The following is a 21,441-nucleotide window of genomic DNA, read 5'->3' as shown; positions in this document are numbered from 1 at the left end:
TTGACAGCAGCCAGTTATTTAACTGACTAAGGTTTATATAATTACATTTGCTTTTATTTGTTCATGCTCCCAGTGGTTGTCACCTTAATTCCACTCTGGATTCTCATATGTGTAGGCTTTGTTAACTTTACAATAAAAAAGAAAAAAAAAAAAAAAAACTGTTTTGAAAAGTTTGGGATTTATTCTTTTCCTGCTTTGTGTGTCAACTGTCTTCCTTATTTTCACAGACTTCGAATGACCCAGTCCAGGTAGACCCCGTCCTTGGAGGATGGAGCCCATGAATTTGAACACACCCATTGACTGGAGGGGCAATCCCTCACACCAAGCATGCTTGTAGCGACAGTGGGGATGAAAAACTCCCTTTTAAATGGAAGAAACCTCCGGTAGAACCAGGCTCAGTGTGAGCGGCCATCTGACAAGGCCAACCAGGGTTCAATGAGACAGAAGCAGAGATACAAAAAACAACTGTTAACCAGCTCCACAGGCAGCCCTGTCCAGGAAACACACAGCCAGGCAGACCAGCTCCTAGCCAGCTCCCATGCCAGAGGATGAAGAGAGCTCATCGAGTTAGTCATAGCCAGAACAACAGGACCACACTGGAAAACAGGCCGATCTCCAGCATCTATAAACAAGGGTGTTGATGGCAGCAGCACAGCTGATATTTCTCTCCATGATGGCGTCACATCCAAACAGGAACAGAACAGATGAAGCTACTGTGAGAAAAAACAGAGATATCATAACATTAGAGATTGAACTAACAAATTCTGCAGAGTGGGAGAATAGAGATAGAATGAAGCAGAATGATGTCCTCCAGCAGTCTAAACCTATAGCAGCATAACTGTAGTGATAGTTCTGGATAACCTGAGCCAGTCTAACTATAAGCTTTATCAAAAAGGAACATTTTAAGCCTTGCTTAAGCCTGGCAGACACCCTTAGACAAGGTGTCTGCCTCATGGACTAAAAGTGGTAGTTGGTTCCAAAGGAGAGGAGCCTGATAATGAAAAGAACTGCCTCCCATTCTACTTCTAAATATTCTAGGAACCACTAGTAAACCTGCAGATTGAGAGCGAAGTGCTGTGTTACTCTTATATTTTAGTTTCTTTTTTTATATATATTTTTAAAATGGAAAAAATCATTTAAATGTGTTTGACCGAATTAAAGTTTATATATATGTATATATATATATATATATATATATATATATATATATATATATATATATATATATATATATATATATATATATATATATATATATATATATATATATATATATATAAACATAACCATCCATCAATTTTCTGTCACACTTATCCCAAGTGGGGTCACGTGGGGTGCTGGTGCCTATTTCCAGCTGTCTACGGGTGAAAATGGGTTACATCCTGGACAGGAGGCCAGTCCATCGCAGGGCAACACAAAGACAAACAGGACAAACAACCACTCACGCACACCTAAGGAGAATTTAGAGAAGCCAATTAACCTAACAGTCATGTTTTTGGCCTGTGGGAGGAAGCTGGAGTACCCAGAGAGAACAACCAGGACCACAGAGAGGAGGTGGAGCAGCTGGTGGACTGGTGCAAAGATAACAGCCTGATCCTGAATGTGGAAAAGATGAAGGAGATCATCTCAAACTTCAGGAAGAACCGGCCTAACCACGCTCTACTTCTCAACAGCTCAGCTGGAGAGGCAGTCAACGGCACCAAATTCCTTATATATAAATGTTTTTTTTACGGCACCAGTGTTTCGCTTTTACGACATTAGCCTGACAGGACAGGGGTATGGGGGGACCTGTGGTTCTTGCAGCAAAGAACCACAGGTCAGATTCGAACCCAGGTCAGCCCCGTCGAGGACTAAGGCTTCTGTACATGGGTCGTGTGCACTAACCACTGCGACACCTGCACACCCAACAGCACCAAATTCCTGGAGGTGAACATCACAGACACCCTCACCTGGAATGTAAACACCACCTCACGGATCAAAAGAGCCCTGAAGTGCTGGTACTTCTTCCCGAGGATGAGGAGAGCCCACCTGCCCCCACCCATCCTCACCACCTTCTACAGAAGCACCATAGAGAGCGTTCTGACCAGCTGTGTGATGTGGAGGCTGCAGCGCCTCAGACTGGAAGAAGGTGAGAAGAGTGGTGAGAACAGCACAGAAGATCATGGGGGCTCCTCTTCCCTCCAATAAAGACATTTCATCTCTGCGCTGCATGTCCTGAGCCCATAACATCATCAATGAACCCCTAACACCCCCACCATGGACTGTTCTACTTGCTGCCCTCCAGGAAGAGGCTTCGGAGCATTTGATGCAGGTTTAACAGATTCCAGAACAGTTTCTGCCCTACTGCCATTAGACTGCTGAATATTTGGTAAAATGTGTTATTTTATTATATTTGATTATATTTATTATATTTTGTTAAAAAAACAAAAAACAAAACTGAAATGTTAGAACTATAAATATAAAGTCATATGTTTATATTACTGTTGTATTTTGTACTGTTTTCAAGGCTGCACCTGAAATAAAAAGAAAATATCTAGAGAGCTATTCTTAACGAAATTTGTTTTTGTTTACACTTGTGTATACAAAATGACAAAATAAAGCTAAGTCTCTCTCTCTATATATATATACATTATATATATATATATATATATATACATACATATATATCTTTACATATATATATATATAATGTATATATATATAGCCTTAGCTTTATTTTTACATATATATAATGTATATATATTATATATATGCTTAATTTTTAATGCAGTTTACATAACAGTGGGCTCTTTTGAAATCACGCGTAGGTTCTGCATCATTTTCCAGCCGGCATGGCGAGCGGTGCAGAAAGCGGCGCTTATATGATTATCTGTTCCCTCTCCAGGCTGGTCATTTCACCGGCTGACCGGAAAGAGGTTAACCCCTTAAAAACGATTGGGAAAAGTTCGCTGTTGATTCTAAATATTTTCGGCTGACAAAGACCGCTGGTAGTTTGATGAAAGTGATGTTAGTGTAACCTCACTGCATATAATCTATCGTTTTTTACCGATATTATTTCGATCTGAATAATTGGCGCTACGATGACGTTTAATTAGAGGCGTGTCCTCACGGCGACCGTTGATTTTGACAGGAGTTGAACAAAGCGAGTGTTTGCAGGCAGCGGTTTCCCACTGATTTCCATCTAAGCTGCTTATTTAAGAAGAAATGAGAAGAAGAAGCAGCAGCAACGCCAGTCGGAGAAGTTCAACAAACAAAAGGCGCAGCGACAGTTTGGGTTTCGATGAATTTGGCTTTGCTTTCACCAGCAAAAAGGAGCAAAAACTTCACCACAGATGCCATGATTACAGGTGTGGCGCAGGTTGGACCTAATTAACTAAACTGGCCTTAAAGACCCCTTAAACTTATAGCTGCAATGGTCTTAGACATAGTTAGAAAAATGTTTTTTTTTAAGACTAATAATAACCGATGAATCAAAGTCAATATTTTCACTGTTACATTTTCTTCTGTCTTTTGGCCAAAATTTGAAAAATAAAAAAAATAAGATTATAAGACAAAATAAATATCTGGCAAATATAAGCTCCTTAATTTTTTCTTGGTAATAAATCCTATTGTTAAGAAGAGAAAACCCTATGCAAGCTGTAAATAACCACAATCCTCATAAATTAAATCATGAATTAAATGTAATTCATCTAATTTTTGTAAACCTCTCTCTTAGTTTGCTGTTTTAACTGTAGTTAATATTTTGAATAAATAAATCCCTAGTCCACAAAAATCCTTATTCACACCTTCCCTTAATTTTTCCAGTTGCATATTCATATTTATGTATTTCATCTAAAAATAGCACGCATAATTTAAATTTAAACGATACCTATGAAATAATACATTACAGCAATCAATAGCTTAAATCATAATACAGGTCATCAGTGTGTCAAAGAGGCTTGTAGTGATTTTAAATGTCCAGCAGGTGTCAGTATTCAGTCACACAGTATCAATACAGTTTGCAAATGTGTTCAAACACATTGCTTCCTCATCCTAGCTCCTTCCCTACAGCACTTTTCAGACAGCACTTGTCATGGCGACAGTGGAAACACTTCTTTGAGTTTTCTCACCAATTTATCCAGTTCAGATAGACCTTTTGTGTGTTCTGCCTAGGGAGACCTTAGAACCCCCCACATAATGGATAATCTCCCTTTTCAGAGAGATGCTGAGTTTTTTTCTTATGTACATTTTAACTCCTGACCTCCGATCAAATAAAAATAGTGAATGGAAAGCAATGCACTGATGGATGACTTAACATTTGGGGTTAATCAGCTAATATCTTCTCTGTCAGCTACCCTCAGCTGAGCTTGGTGAGGGTGAAGGAGCTGTGTGAACTGCTCAGCTACTGGAATGGAGCCAGCTTCATCTGCAGGAGTCAGGTTAGTGTTTTTCAACAAACACTGGAAATATTTCCTGCATTATTTTAGCCAATCAGTATTTAAACCTCTATTTTTTGCGGTGACCTTGAGTGTCCAGAAAGGCGCCTTTGAAATAAAATGTTTTTATTATTGTTGTTTTCAGATTGAACGGTTTATCAGGATGGGCATTCCTCCAAGTCTACGAGGGAGAGTGTGGAAGTGCCTTCTCAACATCGACAGTCTGAGAGAATCCAGTGAATTCAACTATCAGGTAGGTTTTGATGAAAACCGCAGAAAATAAGAAGGAAGCTAAATTATGTCATCTAAAATATTTATAGAGAACATTTTATTGTACAACTGTGGAATACAGTAATATATATACAGTACAGACAACAAGTTTGGACACACCTTCTCATTCTAAGAGTTTTCTTTATTTTCATGACTATGAAAATTTAATATTCACACTGAAGGCATCAAAACTATGAATTAACACATGTGGAAATATATACTTAACAGAAAAAAATTTCTTATATTCTAGGTTCTTCCAAGTAGCCACCTTTTGCTTTGATTATTGCTTCGCACACTCTTGGCCTTCTCTTGATGAGCTTCAAGAGGTAGTAACCCAAATTGGTTTTCACTTCACAAGTGTCCCCTGTCAGGTTTAATAAGTGGGATTTCTTGCCTTATAAATGGGGTTGGTACCATCAGTTGTGCTGTGCAGAAGTCAAGCGGATACACAGCTGATAGTCCTACTGAATACACTGTTAGAATTGTCTTATGGCAAGAAAAAAAAGCTGCTAAGTAAACAAAAACGAGTGCCCATCATTACTTTAAGAAATGAAGGTCAGTCAGTCCGAAAAATTGGCAAAACTTTGGAAGTGTCCCCAAGTGAAGTCGCAAAACCCATCAAGTGCAAAAAGAAACTGGCTCACATTACCTCCCCAGGAAAGAAAGACCAAGAGTCACCTCTGCTGCGGAGGATAAGTTCATCCCAGTGCCCAGCCTCAGAAATCGCAGGTTAGCAGCAGCTCAGATTAGAGACCAGGTCAATGCCACACAGAGTTCTAGCAGCAGACACATCTCTACAACAACTGTTAAGAGGAGACTGTGTGAATCAGGCCTTCATGGTAAAATAGCTGCTAGGAAACCACTGCTAAGGATGGGCAACAATCAGAAGAGACTTGATTGGGCTAAAGAACACAAGGAATAGACATTAGAGCAGTGGAAATCTGTGCTTTGGTCTGATGAGTCAAAATTTGAGATCTTTGGTTCCAATCATCGTGTCTTTGTGCGACGCTGAAAAGGTGAACGGATGGACTCTACATGCCTGGTTCCCACTGAAGCATGGAGGAGGAGGTGTGATGATGGTGTAAGGGTGCTTTGCTGGTGACTCTGTTGGGGATTTCAAAATTGAAGGAATACTTAACCTGCATGACTACCACAGCATCTTCCGCACCTCCACGCTGTGGAAGGGCTATTTTATCCAAAATGGGAGTGATAGGGTGCTGCTCCAGATTACCTGGCCTCCACAATCACCGGACCTGAACCCAATCGAGATGGTTTGGGGTGAGCTGGACCACAGAGTGAAGGAAAAAGGACCAACAAGTGCTAAGCATGTCTGGGAACTCCTTCAAGACTGTTGGAAGACCATTTCAGGTGACGACCTCTAGAAGCTCATCAAGAGAAGGCCAAGAGTGTGTGAAGCAGTAATCAAAGCAAAAGGTGGCTGCTTTGAAGAACCTAGAATATAAGACATATTTTCAGTTGTTTCACACTTTTTAAGTATATAATTCCACATGTGTTAATTCTTGGTTTTGATGCCTTCAGTATAAATAAAGAAAACTCTTTAAATGAGAAGGTGTGTCCAAACTTTTGGTCTGTACTATGTATGTGTATATACGTATACAGGTGCTGGTCATAAAATTAGAATATCATGAAAAAGTAGATTGATTTCAGTAATTCCATTTAAAAAGGGAAACTTGTATATTATATTCATACATTACATACAAACTCATATATTTCAGATGTTTATTTTGTTTAATTTTGATGATTACAAATGACAACAAATGAAAATCTCTAATTCATCATATCAGAAAATTAGAATATTGTGAAAAGGTTCAAAATTGATGGCCCCTGGTGCCACACTCTAATCAGCTAATTAACTCAAACCACCTGCAAAAGCCTTTAAATGGTCTTTCAGTCTAGTTCTATAGGCTACACAATCATGGGGAAGACTGCTGACTTGACAGTTGTCCAAAAGACGACCATCGATACCTTGCACAAGGAGGGCAAGACACAAAAGGTCATCGCTAAAGAGGCTGGCTGTTCACAGAGCTCAGTGTCCAAGCACATTAATAGAGAGGCGAAGGGAAGGAAAAGATGTGGTCGAAAAAAGTGTACAAGCAAGAGAGATAACCGCACCCTGGAGAGGATTGTGAAACAAAACCCCTTCAAAAATGTGGGGGAGATTCACAAAGAGTGGACTGCAGCTGGAGTGAGTGCTTCAAGAACCACCACACACAGACGTATGAAAGACATGGGTTTCTGCTGTCACATTCCTTGTGTCAAGCCACTCTTGAACCACAGACAGCGTCAGAAGCGTCTTGCCTGGGCTAAAGAGAAACCGGACTGGACTGCTGGTGAGTGGTCCAAAGTCATGTTCTCTGATGAAAGTAAATTTTGCATTTCCTTTGGAAATCAAGGTCCCAGAGTCTGGAGGAAAAGAAGAGAGGCACTTCATCCACGTTGCTTGAAGTCCAGTGTAAAGTTTCCACAGTCAGTGATGGTTTGGGGTGCCATGTCATCTGCTGGTGTTGGTCCATTGTGTTTTCTGAGGTCCAGGGTCAACGCAGCCACATACCAGGAAGTTTTAGAGCACTTCATGCTTCCTGCAGCTGACCAACTTTTTGGAGATGCAGATTTCATTTTCCAACAGGACTTGGCACCTGCACACAGTGCCAAAGCTACCAGTACCTGGTTGAAGGACCATGGTATCCCTGTTCTTAATTGGCCAGCAAACTCTCCTGACCTTAACCCCATAGAAAATCTATGGGGTATTGTGAAGAAGAAGATGCAATACACCAGACCCAACAATTCAGAAGAGCTAAAAGCCACTATTAGAGCAACCTGGGCTATCATAACACCTGAGCAGTACCACAGACTGATCGACTCCATGCCACGCCGCATTGCTGCAGTAATACAGGCCAAAGGAGGCCCAACTAAATACTGAGTGCTGTACATGCTCATACTTTTCATGTTCATACTTTTCAGTTGGCCAACATTTCTATAAATCCTTTGTTTTTATTGGTCTTCAGTAATATTCTAATTTTCTGATATGATGAATTTGAGATTTTCATTTGTTGTCATTTGTAATCATCAAAATTAAACAAAATAAACATCTGAAATATATGAGTTTGTATGTAATGTATGAATATAATATACAAGTTTCACTTTTTAAATGGAATTACTGAAATCAATCTACTTTTTCATGATATTCTAATTTTATGACCAGCACCTGTGTATATATATATATATATATATATATATATATATATTAGTGCTGTCAATCGATTAAATTATTTTAATCGCGATTAATCGCATCAATGCCTGAGTTAACTCGCGATTAATCGCATTTTAATCGCAAATTTTTTTTCTGATTGAAAGTCATTTAAATACTCTCGATGACATACAAAAAATACATACAGGCTAGGTTTGTGCCAACGTTCCTTTTTTTTAAATGAAAACAGGTCACAGACACTGATTTATGCCATAGAAACATATGGCAAGAAGATGGGGAGGCATGTAGCAAAAAATAACAAATATGTAGCCAAAAAAAAAGGCCCTGAAAACAGGCTGATGTAAAAGACAGTCTTTACAGTCAATACAGTCTTTTGAACAAAGACAAGCATTTTACCCTACTGCTATAAAATGTAGTACAGTTAACATTAGATGTTAATTAACCAAGATAATAATGAACAATTTTCAATCAATACATCAAAATCAATAGACCGACATCACTAGATGGAGGTAGTCTATGCTCTAGAAAGTTACTTTTCAGCCTCTTAACAAAAATGAGAACACACACACACACACCCACACACAGACACACCCTCCCACCCACCCACATACACACACACACACACACACACGATACCGACCTGTGGCGTACACAGACAGCAAGAGTGCCGTAGCAGATTCCATTTCACCTCAGTAATCTGTTTTCTCAGCGTATTTCAGGTTGCTACTAGTTACCAGACACTCAACTTGTTTGTTGGTGGTGGGGCTTAAAGAAAAGGCACTAGCGCCACCCAGTGTATTAGCGTCTTTTTCCCTTGAGGAGCTCCGCTCTAGAAGCCTATGAGAAATGCATAGACTGGGGGAAAATAGCCCCGCCTTCCCGCAGGCTGCAGCGGGATGTACTTGGAAAATTGTACCATAAAACCACATAGCGTTAATCTCACGTTAAAAAAATTATCGCCGTTAAAATGGCCTCGCGTTAACGCGATAATAACGCGATAATTTTGACAGCACTAATATGTATATATATATATATATATATATATATATATAGTAGTGCTGTCAAAATTATCGCGTTATTGGGATCAAAATGTTAATAATTTAAACCATTAAGCTAAATAGTTAAACTAAATAGAAAAAAAGCTCTCACATCCACTTTGCTTTCGGATCAATGAGCAAAGTTGCTCTCTAAAAATGTTTTGAAGCCAATTTTATCATTTATAGCAGCTTTTTACAGGTCGAGTTGTGCACCAGGTCAATCCTTTTAACATCAAGCAATAGCACACATCAATGATCGAAATGCATCATCAAAATGACACAGGACTTAGCTTTTCATCTCAGGATGCTCCCCTTTTCCCGGACCCTTATAGTCCAGTCCTCATCATTGCTATAAAATGTCAGGGTCTATTTGTCTTTTTTTTTTCTTCCTTCCTTCTACCAAAGTCCTAATGTTTTTCCTTCACCATCCCTGCAGGAATACTTGTATCTTCCTGCTCTAGTTGCTGAACAAGCTCTGCATTAGTGGCAATCTGATCCCTTTAGTTAAAACCCCTTCAGCTGTAGCTCTGGTCCTTAAGTTCTCCTCACAGTAATTGAGCCTCTGTTTTTTCTGTTATTGGTTGCGTTTTATAAATAAGAGGTCTGAGTGCGTTCTTACTTGCCTATAGTGACAGACACTATTGCATTTAAACCAGCACAGAGGAAGGTTCAGGGTAATACACAGGATGAGGCTTTGCCCCCTGATTTAGCTCAGTTTGTGTTGAGATAAAAATTCATTACCTTTGAAGTCAAATTTATATAACCTCTCTTCTTAAAAGCCAGTGGTTATTTTAAATCCCCACCATCTTTTGTAACTGTAGTGTTGGAAACGACTTCCCTGGAAAGATGTAGATGCAGAGTTTGTCCAGCAGATGTCACTGTGGTTCTATGGTCACTCACTGCAACTGCAGATCTTAATATGCTTTCTTTCTGTTGTCCCCATTGCGTTAAAAAATGTTGCCTGTATCTGACTTCAATATGAACCATTTGTGATTCCAAACTGATCTGTATGCACAAAAAAACAATAAAACATTTTCATGAAGAAAAAGGTGTTATTTCAAATCCATAATTTCCAATCATCTTTTTCATTTCATTGGTAAATAATTTTATCTACCTTCTTAAAATCAGGAGCAAATTCAAATATTCAGGAACATTTTACTTAGTTTCAGATCAGTTTTTGCAGCGTTACTATCCCATCTTCTGTCTGTTTTTCCAACTTTCTGCTTGGCGGCACAAAAATTATGACAAATTTGATGGAAAATGACATCAAAGTCTGAACCGCATTGGTCGTTCCCAGTGGAGTCACTTTCCAAACAGATTTAGGGATGCTGGGAAATCAGGATTCCTGTATCTGACTAAAAGAGTCAGACACAGGCCAGATCTGGGGAGTGAAGATAGTGGTTAGAGCGTAGAGCTTGAAATCCTGAGGTTCTGGGTTCGAGCTCCCCTGCCACAGACCGCTACTCTGCGGCACAATGGCAGCACACTGCTCCCCAAGGGGATGGGTTAAATGCAGAGAGGGAATGTCGTTCCTCTTTACTTGTGACAGTGTAACGATTTTGTTATTGACTCTGTGAAATGATTTGATTCCTTATCGATTCTGTGAAACAATTAACTTGGTAAGTGTACGGTGACATTAGTCTACCTTCGCCTGGGACATTAAATTTCTGCCTACCTCGGCGAAAACAGAAGTCCGTGAACAGGAGCTGCCAGCCTCTGAGCAGCCAGGCTACTAGTCTTGTCGCAGTCATCTAATTCTAATGGAGAAGGCATCTGTTTAATGAAAAAGCATTACTGTACAATTTCGGTAAATAAACTCTTCTTTCCCTGATTTAAATAAACGAGCGTCACCTTTCTCTCTCTCACTGAACTGCGTAGCCACTTCGTAGCATGTTTCGTTACATCCATTGCAACAGCTAGAATCATGTAAGAATTTTAGCTTCCAGTAGTTCTAATTAAACATGCTAGCAATGAAGGGCTGGATTAAGGAGAAAGGCACACTCCCTTAATAACCTCAAAGAGAGGTAGGAAACTGGTTTATTTCCAGAAATGGCATATGATTTACTAGGAACCACATTAAGCACAGCCAGTGATATAAAACTACCTACTTATGACCAGAGTTGCCTTCCATGCTGGTTGTAACTTTAGCTTCTTTCCGGGTGAATCAAAAAAACGGCATTCGTTAAAATGTATGCCATGTTGTGTGCGCAGGTGTTTCTGCATGTTGGATGTATTTCCTCCTGCGGATGTAATTTACAATGACAACAAGGTGCTTTACTAAAAATAAATGTTAACTTTCAAATGCTTTGAATGTTTTTTTTTTTTCCTTTTCTAGACTTATACCTGGTCGCGTCTTACTTGCTTACTAAATGCCTTGTGCGTAACTTGCGTAAAAAAGGTGACGTAAGTCGTGCTGCCCAGCGCTAGGCTCTGCTGCTGCCTGGAATCGTTAAGAGAATCGTTAAGCGAGCTACCTGAACAGGAACCGGTTTCTGATTCCGATCCCCAGTAATAACAATAAAAAGCTGGATATCTGAGAATCCTCACTTGTTCCAAACAACCAGACCTGATCGCTTGACCCCAAAAAAATCTGAATTGGGGCACATTGTGTTTTTTTTTTATTTATAATTTTTTTATTTCAGATCAAATAATTTATATGTTTTGACCCTGCCTCTCACCCGTAGACAGCTGGAAATGGACACCAGCACCCCTCGCCACCCGCTTGGGTTAAACGTGACAGAAAATGGATGGATGGATGGATGGATGAATTATTATGTTTTAGCCTAAATGCTTTTCTTTCCATTTTGCTTATTGAAGCACATGTATAGAGTTCTCTCATAAGCCAAGGTGTTTATTTATTTTTTAATTAGTTTGTTTTCATTCCCTTACAGACGTGTTTGTCTGAAGTTCGCGGGCCGCTTGTGGATCTTGGCGTCAGTGAATATGGCATTTTGTCTGCCATCACTACCCTGAGTGAAACCCAGAACGATCTGCGTTTGAACCAGCAGCAGCCATCAAGCTCCTCTGACTCTTTCTACTCTATGGATGAAATAACTCTTTTCAGGCAGATCGCCCTGGACCTACGTAAGTTCACACGGAAAAATAAATTCAAAGTTATTACGAATAAACATGAAAGGCTTAAACTGTCCTGACAAAGTACTACAGTGACTTCCTACTGACTGATTCTGTTTTTATTACCCATGATGATTTGAAATGACACAAAATTTAATTAAGATTGAAAAAAAAAAACAGTAATTAAAAATAACCTTGATGGACTTTATAGACAGATAATTTCAATTATTATTTAAAAGACACTTTCTAAACTGATATTTCTTATTTAAAATAAAAATAAATTCTGCATAAACACTTTATAAGGTCATGCTACCCAATCTCAGCTTTATTAAAAAAAAAGGAGCATAATCTTTCTATGACATTATACATTGTTTTTTTGACACCACTTTTTTCATCAGTAGAAATAATTTGAGATCCTCTTGTCTGTACTGGTCTTATTTTTAAAATGTTTCTCATTTTTAGATGTTACAAAAAAGTTAGGCAGCAAATTCATACTCACAACACTCTAGATTTTGTTTTTGTAATATCTGCGTTTTGAGTAAGAATGTTCAGGGATAAAAATGTAAACGGATATCTCCTCCAGACTTAAATAAGGTCATTTTTATTCAATCATTTTCCATTCTTAATGCAGGTCACACTACCCTTCTATAATCTTATGTGTCATTGGTTTTATATACATGTACACATGCATTTATGGAAAGATCATTTCAAATGAGATGCAGGCAGGGAAGAAGAAATACATTTAGTTTAATGCGCCTGATCTTTTCCTATCACAGAGCGATCCTTCCCAACCCATCGATCCCTGATGGGACAGAGCCCAGAGGCCATCGAGGGCCAGGCCAAACTCTTCAGGGTCCTCATCGCTTATGCAAAATACAACCCACAAGTTGGTTACAGCCAAGGTAAGGGCTCCTTATTAAACATATTCCTGAATGTCTCTCTGTTCCTGACAAATCACTCATCTAACTAATCCAACTACTAAATATGTATACTAGGGCTGCAACTAACGATTATTTTAAAAATCGATGAATCGGCCGATTATTTTTTCGATTAATCGATGAATCGGACAAAAAAAAAATTTTATATTAACTTCTTTATTCCAAAATAAACATTTTAGACAGAACAAACAAGCACACAAGTACAGGTTGCTCATTAACTGTACTGGTGCAATATGAAAAATAAATGTTTGTGTAAAAACTACGCAAACTTACATGAGAAATGTAGCTGTACATCCACAAAATATAGGCTACTTTGTTTCATAAAGCGCAAAAAGAGACAGGCATTTTTGTTTTTTAAAGCCCCTAAGGGGTTCAAACAATAGGTCCCCCCATTTCAACAAATGAGTTTTTTTTAGACTAGAAGAGTTCTGCCTTTTAAGACAGGAAAGTATAGCAGTTAAAGTTGCTACTTGAGAAAATACTGAACCATAGAGATAAAAATAGCCCTGTGATTCTAATTATAAATTGTATTTGGAATAAAAATGAGAGAACTAGGGGTGGTAAAAAAACACATCCTCCAAAGACAGATATTTACATGGGAATGTGGCAGATAATTAATTGACATATTACTGATCTTGCTGGATTTTGTTCTGCTTTACTTCCATAAATTGCAGGATCTTCTTTTCTTTATCTTTGCCAGAAGATTTAAACTTTAAAAGCCTTGCCCTCATAATTTGCAAGTTAATTTATTTATAAAGAAAATATAAACGCTGCTTAACCAAATTTAAATGAAATTAAAAGTAAAATAAGTAGCCAACCTTATCACTGTCTGTAACCTACTAACAAGGTAAGGAAAGCATCAGATGAGCTACCTGAGAAACTAACTTACGTTTCCCCACTTTAAAATGAAACAAACATGGTTACTCATCCTGCTGATCAGCTCTCTTCACTGCCATTGAAGGCTCCAACGTGTTTCCTTTTCAGGTGCTGCATCATAACAGTAGTGCTTCCGTGCCATGTTCATTTGTTTTGACAAAAGTTGCATGTTATGACTTTTTTCACTTTACAAAGCGCAGGCTATTTTAATTATTGTGATCAATTTGCGCCGTCAATCCCGGCGCATGCGCGCTTCATTTGCAGTCTGGACGCTGAGGTTAAACTCCTCACTAAAATCCTGCGGCTCTGACTCTGACTGCAGCGCTGAGAGGGATTCCTGTGGGAGAGGGAGAAAGGGGTTGGGATGGGGGAGGCGCCCCACGGCAGGCAAAAGCCGCCAGTGACACCGTAAAAAGTCGCCAGATTTGTCGCCAGTCGCTTTTTTGAAAAATAGTCGCTGGAGGGGTCTGAAAAGTCGCTGAGTTGGCAACACTGCAACTGCGGCGCTGACTCGCTCCGTCATATTTTTTTTTCTTCCCCCGGATGACGGCGGCGGCGGATGACGCATTAATCGCGCGACACAACTAATCGATGATTAAATTCGTTGCCAACGCTTTTAAAAGTCGATTTTTATCGATTTTATCGATTCGTTGTTGCAGCCCTAATGTATACACAGTACTCTAGTAGAGGGGGGGAGGGTATCGCCCTTTTTAAAAAAATCTTAAAATCATCCATCTTCTTAAATGACCCCCCCCCCCCCATACAATCCCCTGTGACATTTTATTACTGAATGTGCCAAATTTCTACTATTTGTTAACAGCAGTGATGTCAAAAGTAAACACCTTTGTTACTTCAGTAGAAGTATAGATACTGCAGGTAAAAAACACTCTGGTAAAAGTTGAAGTATCAACTTGACCTCTTTATTCAAGTAAAAGTTAAAAAGTATGTGCTCCAGAAACTACTTAAAGTATAAAAGTATAAAGTAACCTTTAAGAAAAACAGTCAGATGCCACCATATGAACTGAAAGGTCAATTTTTTGACTATTTGGAAAATTTCTTTGAGATAGGGCCAAGGATGAGGGAGGTCTTGTTGGTCTCCATCTCCCGATACGCTCTCGCCTGTGTCCGACTTTTCAGACATTTCAACATCTTTTTCTGAATCCAACATTGCAGCATGGCATAGACAATTCACGTTAGCAGTTTGAAGAACACCATCTGCCGAGGCCGACTAGGTTTCAAGAAGACAAAAGCAGAGATACAAAAAGCAGCTGTAAAAGGCGACCCCGTCCAGGAAACACAGCCAGGCAGACGAGCTCCGAGCCAGCTCCCATGTCAGAGGATTAAGAGAGCACATCCAGCCAGTCACAGTCAGAGAAACAGGACTACACTGAAAAACAGGCCGCTTTCCAACATTCATAAACAGAGGTGTTGATGGCAGCAGCACAGCTGATATTTCTCTCCAGGATGGAGTCACAACCAAACAGGAACAGACGAGGCGAAGCTACTATGAGAAAAAGCAGAGAGAGCAGAACGTTAGAGATTGAACTAACAGATTTTGCAGAGTGGGAGAATAGAGATAGAATGAAGCAAAATTATGAAATAGGGGGCCCTATGTCCTCCAGCAGTCTAAGCCTATAGCAGCAGAACTATAGAGATAGCTCAGGATAACCTGAGCCACTCTAACTAGAAGCTTTATCAAAAAGGAAAGTTTTAAGCCTAGCCTTAAAAGTAGACAGGGTGTCTGCCTCACGGACTAAAACTGGTAGTTGGTTCCACAGGAGAGGAGCCTGATAACTAAAAGATCTACCTCCCATTCTACTTTTAGAAATTCTAGGAACCACTAGTAAACCTGCAGATTGAGAGCGAAGTGCTCTGTTAGGAACATAAGGAACAATCAGATCTCTGATATCAGATGGAGCTTGGCCATTTAAGGCTTTATATGTGAGAAGGAGGATTTTAAATTCTATTCTGGATTTAACAGGAAGCCAATGAAGAGAAGCCAGGATAGGAGAGATATGATCCCTGTTTTTAATGATCATCATCTGGCTGCAGCATTTTGGATCAGCTGAAGGCTTTTAACTACAGTTTGTGGACTTCCTGATAGTAAAGAATTACAATAGTCCAGCTTTGAAGTAACAAATGCATGGACTCGTTTCTCAGCATCACCCCCGGACAGGAGATTTCTAAGTATTGCAATATTCCGCAGATGAAAGAAGAAAATTCTAGAAACCTCTTTGATATAAGATTTAAATGTCAGGTCCTGATCAAAAATTACATGATGAAAGTTATTATCCTTTCTTACCTGATTAGCTGTGTTGCTCGAGCCACTCGGTGCAGACGCCATCTTTCAGTGAACGACCGTAGAATTTACTCTGCGGTCATAGAAAAGTTTATAGTTTATACAATTACTGTATATTTTTATATATATTAACCCATCCTGGAATGGTTATTAGTGACAGTTCCAGTGTAAATGTCTTTAATGTAATATTTTTCAAAGGATTTCATCAAAAATGTCAAATGTGTTGTTGAGAATGTGTTGCCCAAGTCCTTGGAGTTCCCACAGTCCGTGAATGCAACATGGAACAGGGCATCTCTACAGGGCTGCTGCAGCTGTCACTCACGTTTCCCCGCCCACTCCCGTCAGATTAGGGTCAAAATCTGAATGTGAAAAAAACCTGATTTGAAAGTATAAATAAAAAATCCTGAAACTGTAATGTGAATTTGAAACTAAAATAGGGGTTTGAATTTGAAAATCTAAAATTGCAATAAAGAAAAGAAATAAGAAAAATAAAAGTGTAATTAAAATACTAAAAGTAATTGAGTTTTTTCAAGCTAAGGGGAAGAATTTAGATAAAATTCTTATTATTTTATGTTTGCTTTTTGAGTTTCTCAGTCTATAAGGTAAAAAGTTGACATTCAAAACCATTTTATATTATTTTGTTTCAACTAAAATTTATACGTTTATAAACATTTTGACCCCTTTATGATGTGATAAAAATATGGAATCTGTTGAAAGTATAATTTGAAATCGTATTTAATTTTTATGGCATTTGTTTTTTTTCTAAATTTCAAAAAAATGAACACCCTCATTTTAAGGGGCACTGGCCCCTGTTGGCCCCTATGATGGTGAAGTCTTTAGAGGGGTCATAGAATGATTATAATTAATGGTATTTGCTGCTGGTCCTTAAGGTCTCTGTATAGGGTGTGTAACATTGGTTTGGCTGAAAATGGCATATTTGCTGTTCTATGCGCCCTAATGCAAGCCTGGTTAAAAGCCCTAGAATGAAACAACAGAGCAAACAAACCCAAACTATTGATGATGGCCTGTACAACGGCTGCCCCGTGCTTCCCCCTGCCTGCCTCCTCTGGCTGAGGACGGGCAGCTCATGGCTGTCTGCTGAGGTCTGGTCCAGTCAGCGGCCCAGCAGTCGAAGCTGTCTTCCGTAAAATGATTAGAGCATTTGAACAGCTGAGCATCAAACTTAGCAGGGATCTTCTGATAGACAAAAATAATCCATGCCTGTCGAGTCTTCGGATCCTTGGGAAGACTGAAAAATGTTCGCTTTATGCGTGCAGCCTGGAACACTGCATTTCCGCCTGTGGTTCTCACTCATTTTCAATAGAGAAACTGTCTGCTTTGTAATTGTTGTAGAAGTAAACCCATCTGTAGGCTAAACGGCTAAACTGGTGTCTTACATCTACCTCTATTCATGTTCTTGGGCCAGTGAAGTATGTAAATTTCGAGGCGTGACAAAAGTACAGGACAGAACTAAATAAGGCAACGTTCTCGAATTGACATCAATTTGGTGCTTCGTTTGAATTTGGGCGTTTTATGGTGGAAGTTTAGAATTGTGAGATTTGCTGAGAAAGGAGGAGTCGATGGGGTTTGAACTTCTCTGTATGTCTATTTCACCCACTGAACTATTGTTATTCATCTACAGTATGACAATGTAAACTCGGTTTACATTCTATGACCCCTTTAAGGATTATAGAGACACAAAACACCCCAGCTCCCATGCCTACCTTCTCCCTCCAAAGATTTGTCTTTATTTTACTTTTTTCAGGTTAATAAATCCTATTTATTCACTGATTTATGAAATGCAACACTTTCTGAAAACAGTCACTATCTACTTCTCTCCTGCTTCATCATCCTCTCTGTTCTCCCTCATCTGTTCCACATTATACCCTGTGTTTTACCTGCCATACCTGCTTGTATAAAATTTTCACAAAGGGAAGCAGTGACTACAGTAGTTGATCAGCAAATTCTCTAACCACTTTGGACATCTAGGTTTTTGTGACCTCATTAGTTTCATTATTCCTTCCTGATGTCGTCACCGGTGTCCTTTGTAGCAGATATCCTAACGCACCTTATGTCTTTCTCTAATCTGTCTTTAATCCTTTCCTGTGTTCTTCGCTAATTCAAACAATCAACCAAGCATTATTTAATAGCTTTAAACAAGTTGCTCATCTTGCCAGTTCCCCTTTTCCATATAAATAACATTCAAAAATTAACCACTTGGTGTTAAAGGACTGTTCTTTAACCCATTATTATTATCAGTGTCTTTATTCTTTCTCTCTGTTCTTCTACTTTATTTCCATCTTCAAACTTTTTGCTAAGTAGGTTTTAAACATACAGCAGCTGAGCCACAAAAAAAGAAATCTAATTCTTTAATAAGATCCTCTTTGGATATCAGTTTCCGATTAAACTCTGCATCTCATCAGATACATCACAACAGCTTGTTTTAATTCCCAAGTTTCTTTTATTTCTCTTCTGTATTATTCACGATTTAGTTCAACAGATGATTAACGGTGTAGCTGCCAGATCTGCTCCGGTGGTCAGGTCTGCTTGGGCCATGCGCATACCTTTGACCTGTCACTACATGACTGTCTGAAAGTTGCCATGTTGGTGTAAAGCATTGTGGGTAGCCCAGACAATGATAACATAATGCAGAGTCCGCATGCTGAGTTGGGTGCAACTCTAGTGTTCGTTTATCTATGATAAATGACGTTTTACCAGATGGATAACAAAACTTAAAAGCTCTGTTTTTGCTGAACTAAGTAACTGTAAGACCATGATATAAAGACATGGTCGGTAAATGACAGGTTAGCTCAGTCAGTTTCCCAAATTAAGTTACACACTTTTAACTTTGTGTAAACAACACCTGTTCATTTTCAACTAGTAGAATAAATGTTATATAACTGTATATATATAAAACTATAAATCTACAGAAAAGTCATTTTGTTGTTCCATTTGGCCTCTACTGCCCTAAGACCAAAATAAAAAAAATGAAAGTTTGTCACCTTGTTAATACAGAGAGTATGTAAGAAGGATTTTCTATTTTCATCTAGATTAGGTGGCCAAAGGAACTGTAAAATAACATCAAATATAGGTAATGATATTGAAACCCCATGAGAGATTTGGTTTACGATATTTATGGCCAATAGTAGCATTCTTACATCGGCTGATGGTTGCACACATTCGCCGATTAAGTACGGCACTTGCATCGACACTTCCTCCATTAACCATCCATTGTTAGAGTGTTGATTTGTTAAGAAATGTTTCATTTTTTGTTTAAATTGATACTTGCACAACATCTGTTATCAATGCGCAATTCTAATTATGTAAATGTTTAAAAAAGAAGCAATATTGGCACTTAAACTGTCCATCCATATTGACATGGACCGTTTCATTTTTCTTACCTTAATATGATTTCAAATACTGATCAGTTAAGTTAGAAATTATTTTACAACTTTTAGCTTTGGCTAACCGGAATATAAACAATCATCCTGCTAATTTTACAGAATCTGGCTGTTATCTTACAACACATTGGCACATTTTTTCTGTATTAACAATTCTTAAAGTAATTTTTGTCCTTTAGAGTTAAAATGATACTAGTGTGTCTTTGTGTTTGTATGCAGGCATGTCCTACATAGCTGCTGTGCTGCTGATGCAGCTGGGAGAGGAGGAGGCTTTCTGGGCTCTGGCAGCCTTGTTGGATAAACCCAGATATCTGGGTGAACTGTTTGACCTCAGTCTCACGAAGTAAGAACTGGTTTAAAGGGGCACAAAACTGCCTTGCTTTAAATTACAGTTTTGTAAAACCATAAATCAGAGTGAAAATTGATGGTGATTTCTCGGAGAAGTGTGTACTGTTCAAGTATTTAGCGTTTATTTCTGATGCCGTTCACTTAAGGTTCCTGACAGTTTGACAAAGTCAAACTGTCCACATCTTTTTATTTCTTACTCTTTACATTGGCTCAAATAGGTAAAAGAAAAAAAAAACGCATTGTGGTATAACAGCCAAAACTGTTTACATTTTCAAATACCGTTTTATATAAATGAGACCAAAGATAAAGCCCAGAACATCATGCTGTTATCGGTATAGTTAAATCCATTACCTGAAACTTCATCCACAGTCCCTCCTTGTTGTCACTTTGTGTTTGTTTCACTGATACAAAATCAAATGGCCTTTTTTTTTCTTCTAATCAGAGTCCAACATCAGGTGAAGGTGTTTGATCAGTTCCTCAAACACAGGAAGGCTCAGCTCTCCAAGCACTTGGTGAGAAACAAAGGTTCCTTGGTTTAACACCCAACACGTTCACATGTTCCTTATACTGCAAAAAATAAAACTTCAAAGGGCTAAACTAGACAGCGGTAATAAAAAAAAATAAAAAAAAGATAGATAGATAGATAGATAGATAGATATCTATCTATATATATATATATATAGATAGATAGATATCTATCTATATATATAGATAGATAGATAGATAGATAGATAGATAGATAGATAGATAGATAGATAGATAGATAGATAGATAGATAGATAGATAGACATACTTTTTTTATTTGACACTTTTCCTTGTTTTGATCATGATAAAGACATTTCTCCATAATGGGATTGATTATTACGTGGTTCTTTAATGCCTTTGTCCTTCGTGCACTTTGAGTATTTTGACTTACTATCTTGATATTGATTAAGCGGTTATGAATAAAGCAAACAAAAACAATCATTGCCATCTTTGTGGTTGCGACTGCATGGCATAGCAGACATGGCTGCACATTAACAACTATTACTGGTAAAAAATATATGCATTTAATAAAGGCTTCCTCAAGAAAACTGTTTCTTAAAGAACTGTGATTATTACTCAGATTTTATTTCTTGTTTGTGACTGAAATTCACACAGTTACTGCATGTAATCATGTTTTTCCTTAAATGTAGCAAGAAGGGGCTGCAACTTACTCATAGTTTATTATTACCAACAAGCGGAATCTTTGCTTTTCTTTAAAAGAGAAAAGCAAGGATTCTGAATAAATATGTACTGTTTCTGTTAAAGATACAATCCTGCTATTTATCCCATGAGGATCCCGTACCTGGTCTCATTCTTACACAATGTTTATTTTTTAAATGGGTGTAAACTTGTGATTTTTCTGTTTGCTGTGGACTTTAGAATATAATATCGGAAACAAGATAAATTCACTGCAAACAATCGTTTTAGAGCACATAGCCAAGAGATGAGTAAGTCTTCTGCTAGAGGCCTGTGTAATGAATCCATCATCAGATGGGCCTCCTCAGCCATTCACTCTATTGGCTTTAGGCTCG

General features: G+C 38.5%; 1 protein-coding gene across 1 annotated transcript in view; it reads left to right on the top strand.

Annotated features, from left to right (window-relative positions):
- Positions 1-3,093: 3,093 nt before the first annotated feature.
- Positions 3,094-21,441, top strand: part of si:ch211-266k8.4 (TBC1 domain family member 10B) — a 91,638-nt gene continuing 73,290 nt past the window's right edge. Inside the window, exons 1-7 of the mRNA XM_038308703.1 lie at positions 3,094-3,347; positions 4,331-4,418; positions 4,561-4,668; positions 11,843-12,035; positions 12,800-12,925; positions 19,757-19,880; positions 20,328-20,397. Coding sequence (XP_038164631.1) covers positions 3,205-3,347; positions 4,331-4,418; positions 4,561-4,668; positions 11,843-12,035; positions 12,800-12,925; positions 19,757-19,880; positions 20,328-20,397 — 852 coding nt within the window. The 5' untranslated portion in view covers positions 3,094-3,204. The remainder of the gene's footprint in view (positions 3,348-4,330; positions 4,419-4,560; positions 4,669-11,842; positions 12,036-12,799; positions 12,926-19,756; positions 19,881-20,327; positions 20,398-21,441) is intronic.

The sequence above is a fragment of the Cyprinodon tularosa genome, unplaced genomic scaffold (genome assembly GCF_016077235.1).
Source record: "Cyprinodon tularosa strain WSP-4 unplaced genomic scaffold, ASM1607723v1 ctg644, whole genome shotgun sequence".
NCBI lineage: Eukaryota > Metazoa > Chordata > Actinopteri > Cyprinodontiformes > Cyprinodontidae > Cyprinodon > Cyprinodon tularosa.
The sequence above is the reverse complement of the archived record's forward strand: the minus strand, read 5'-3'. Positions and strand labels throughout refer to the sequence as shown.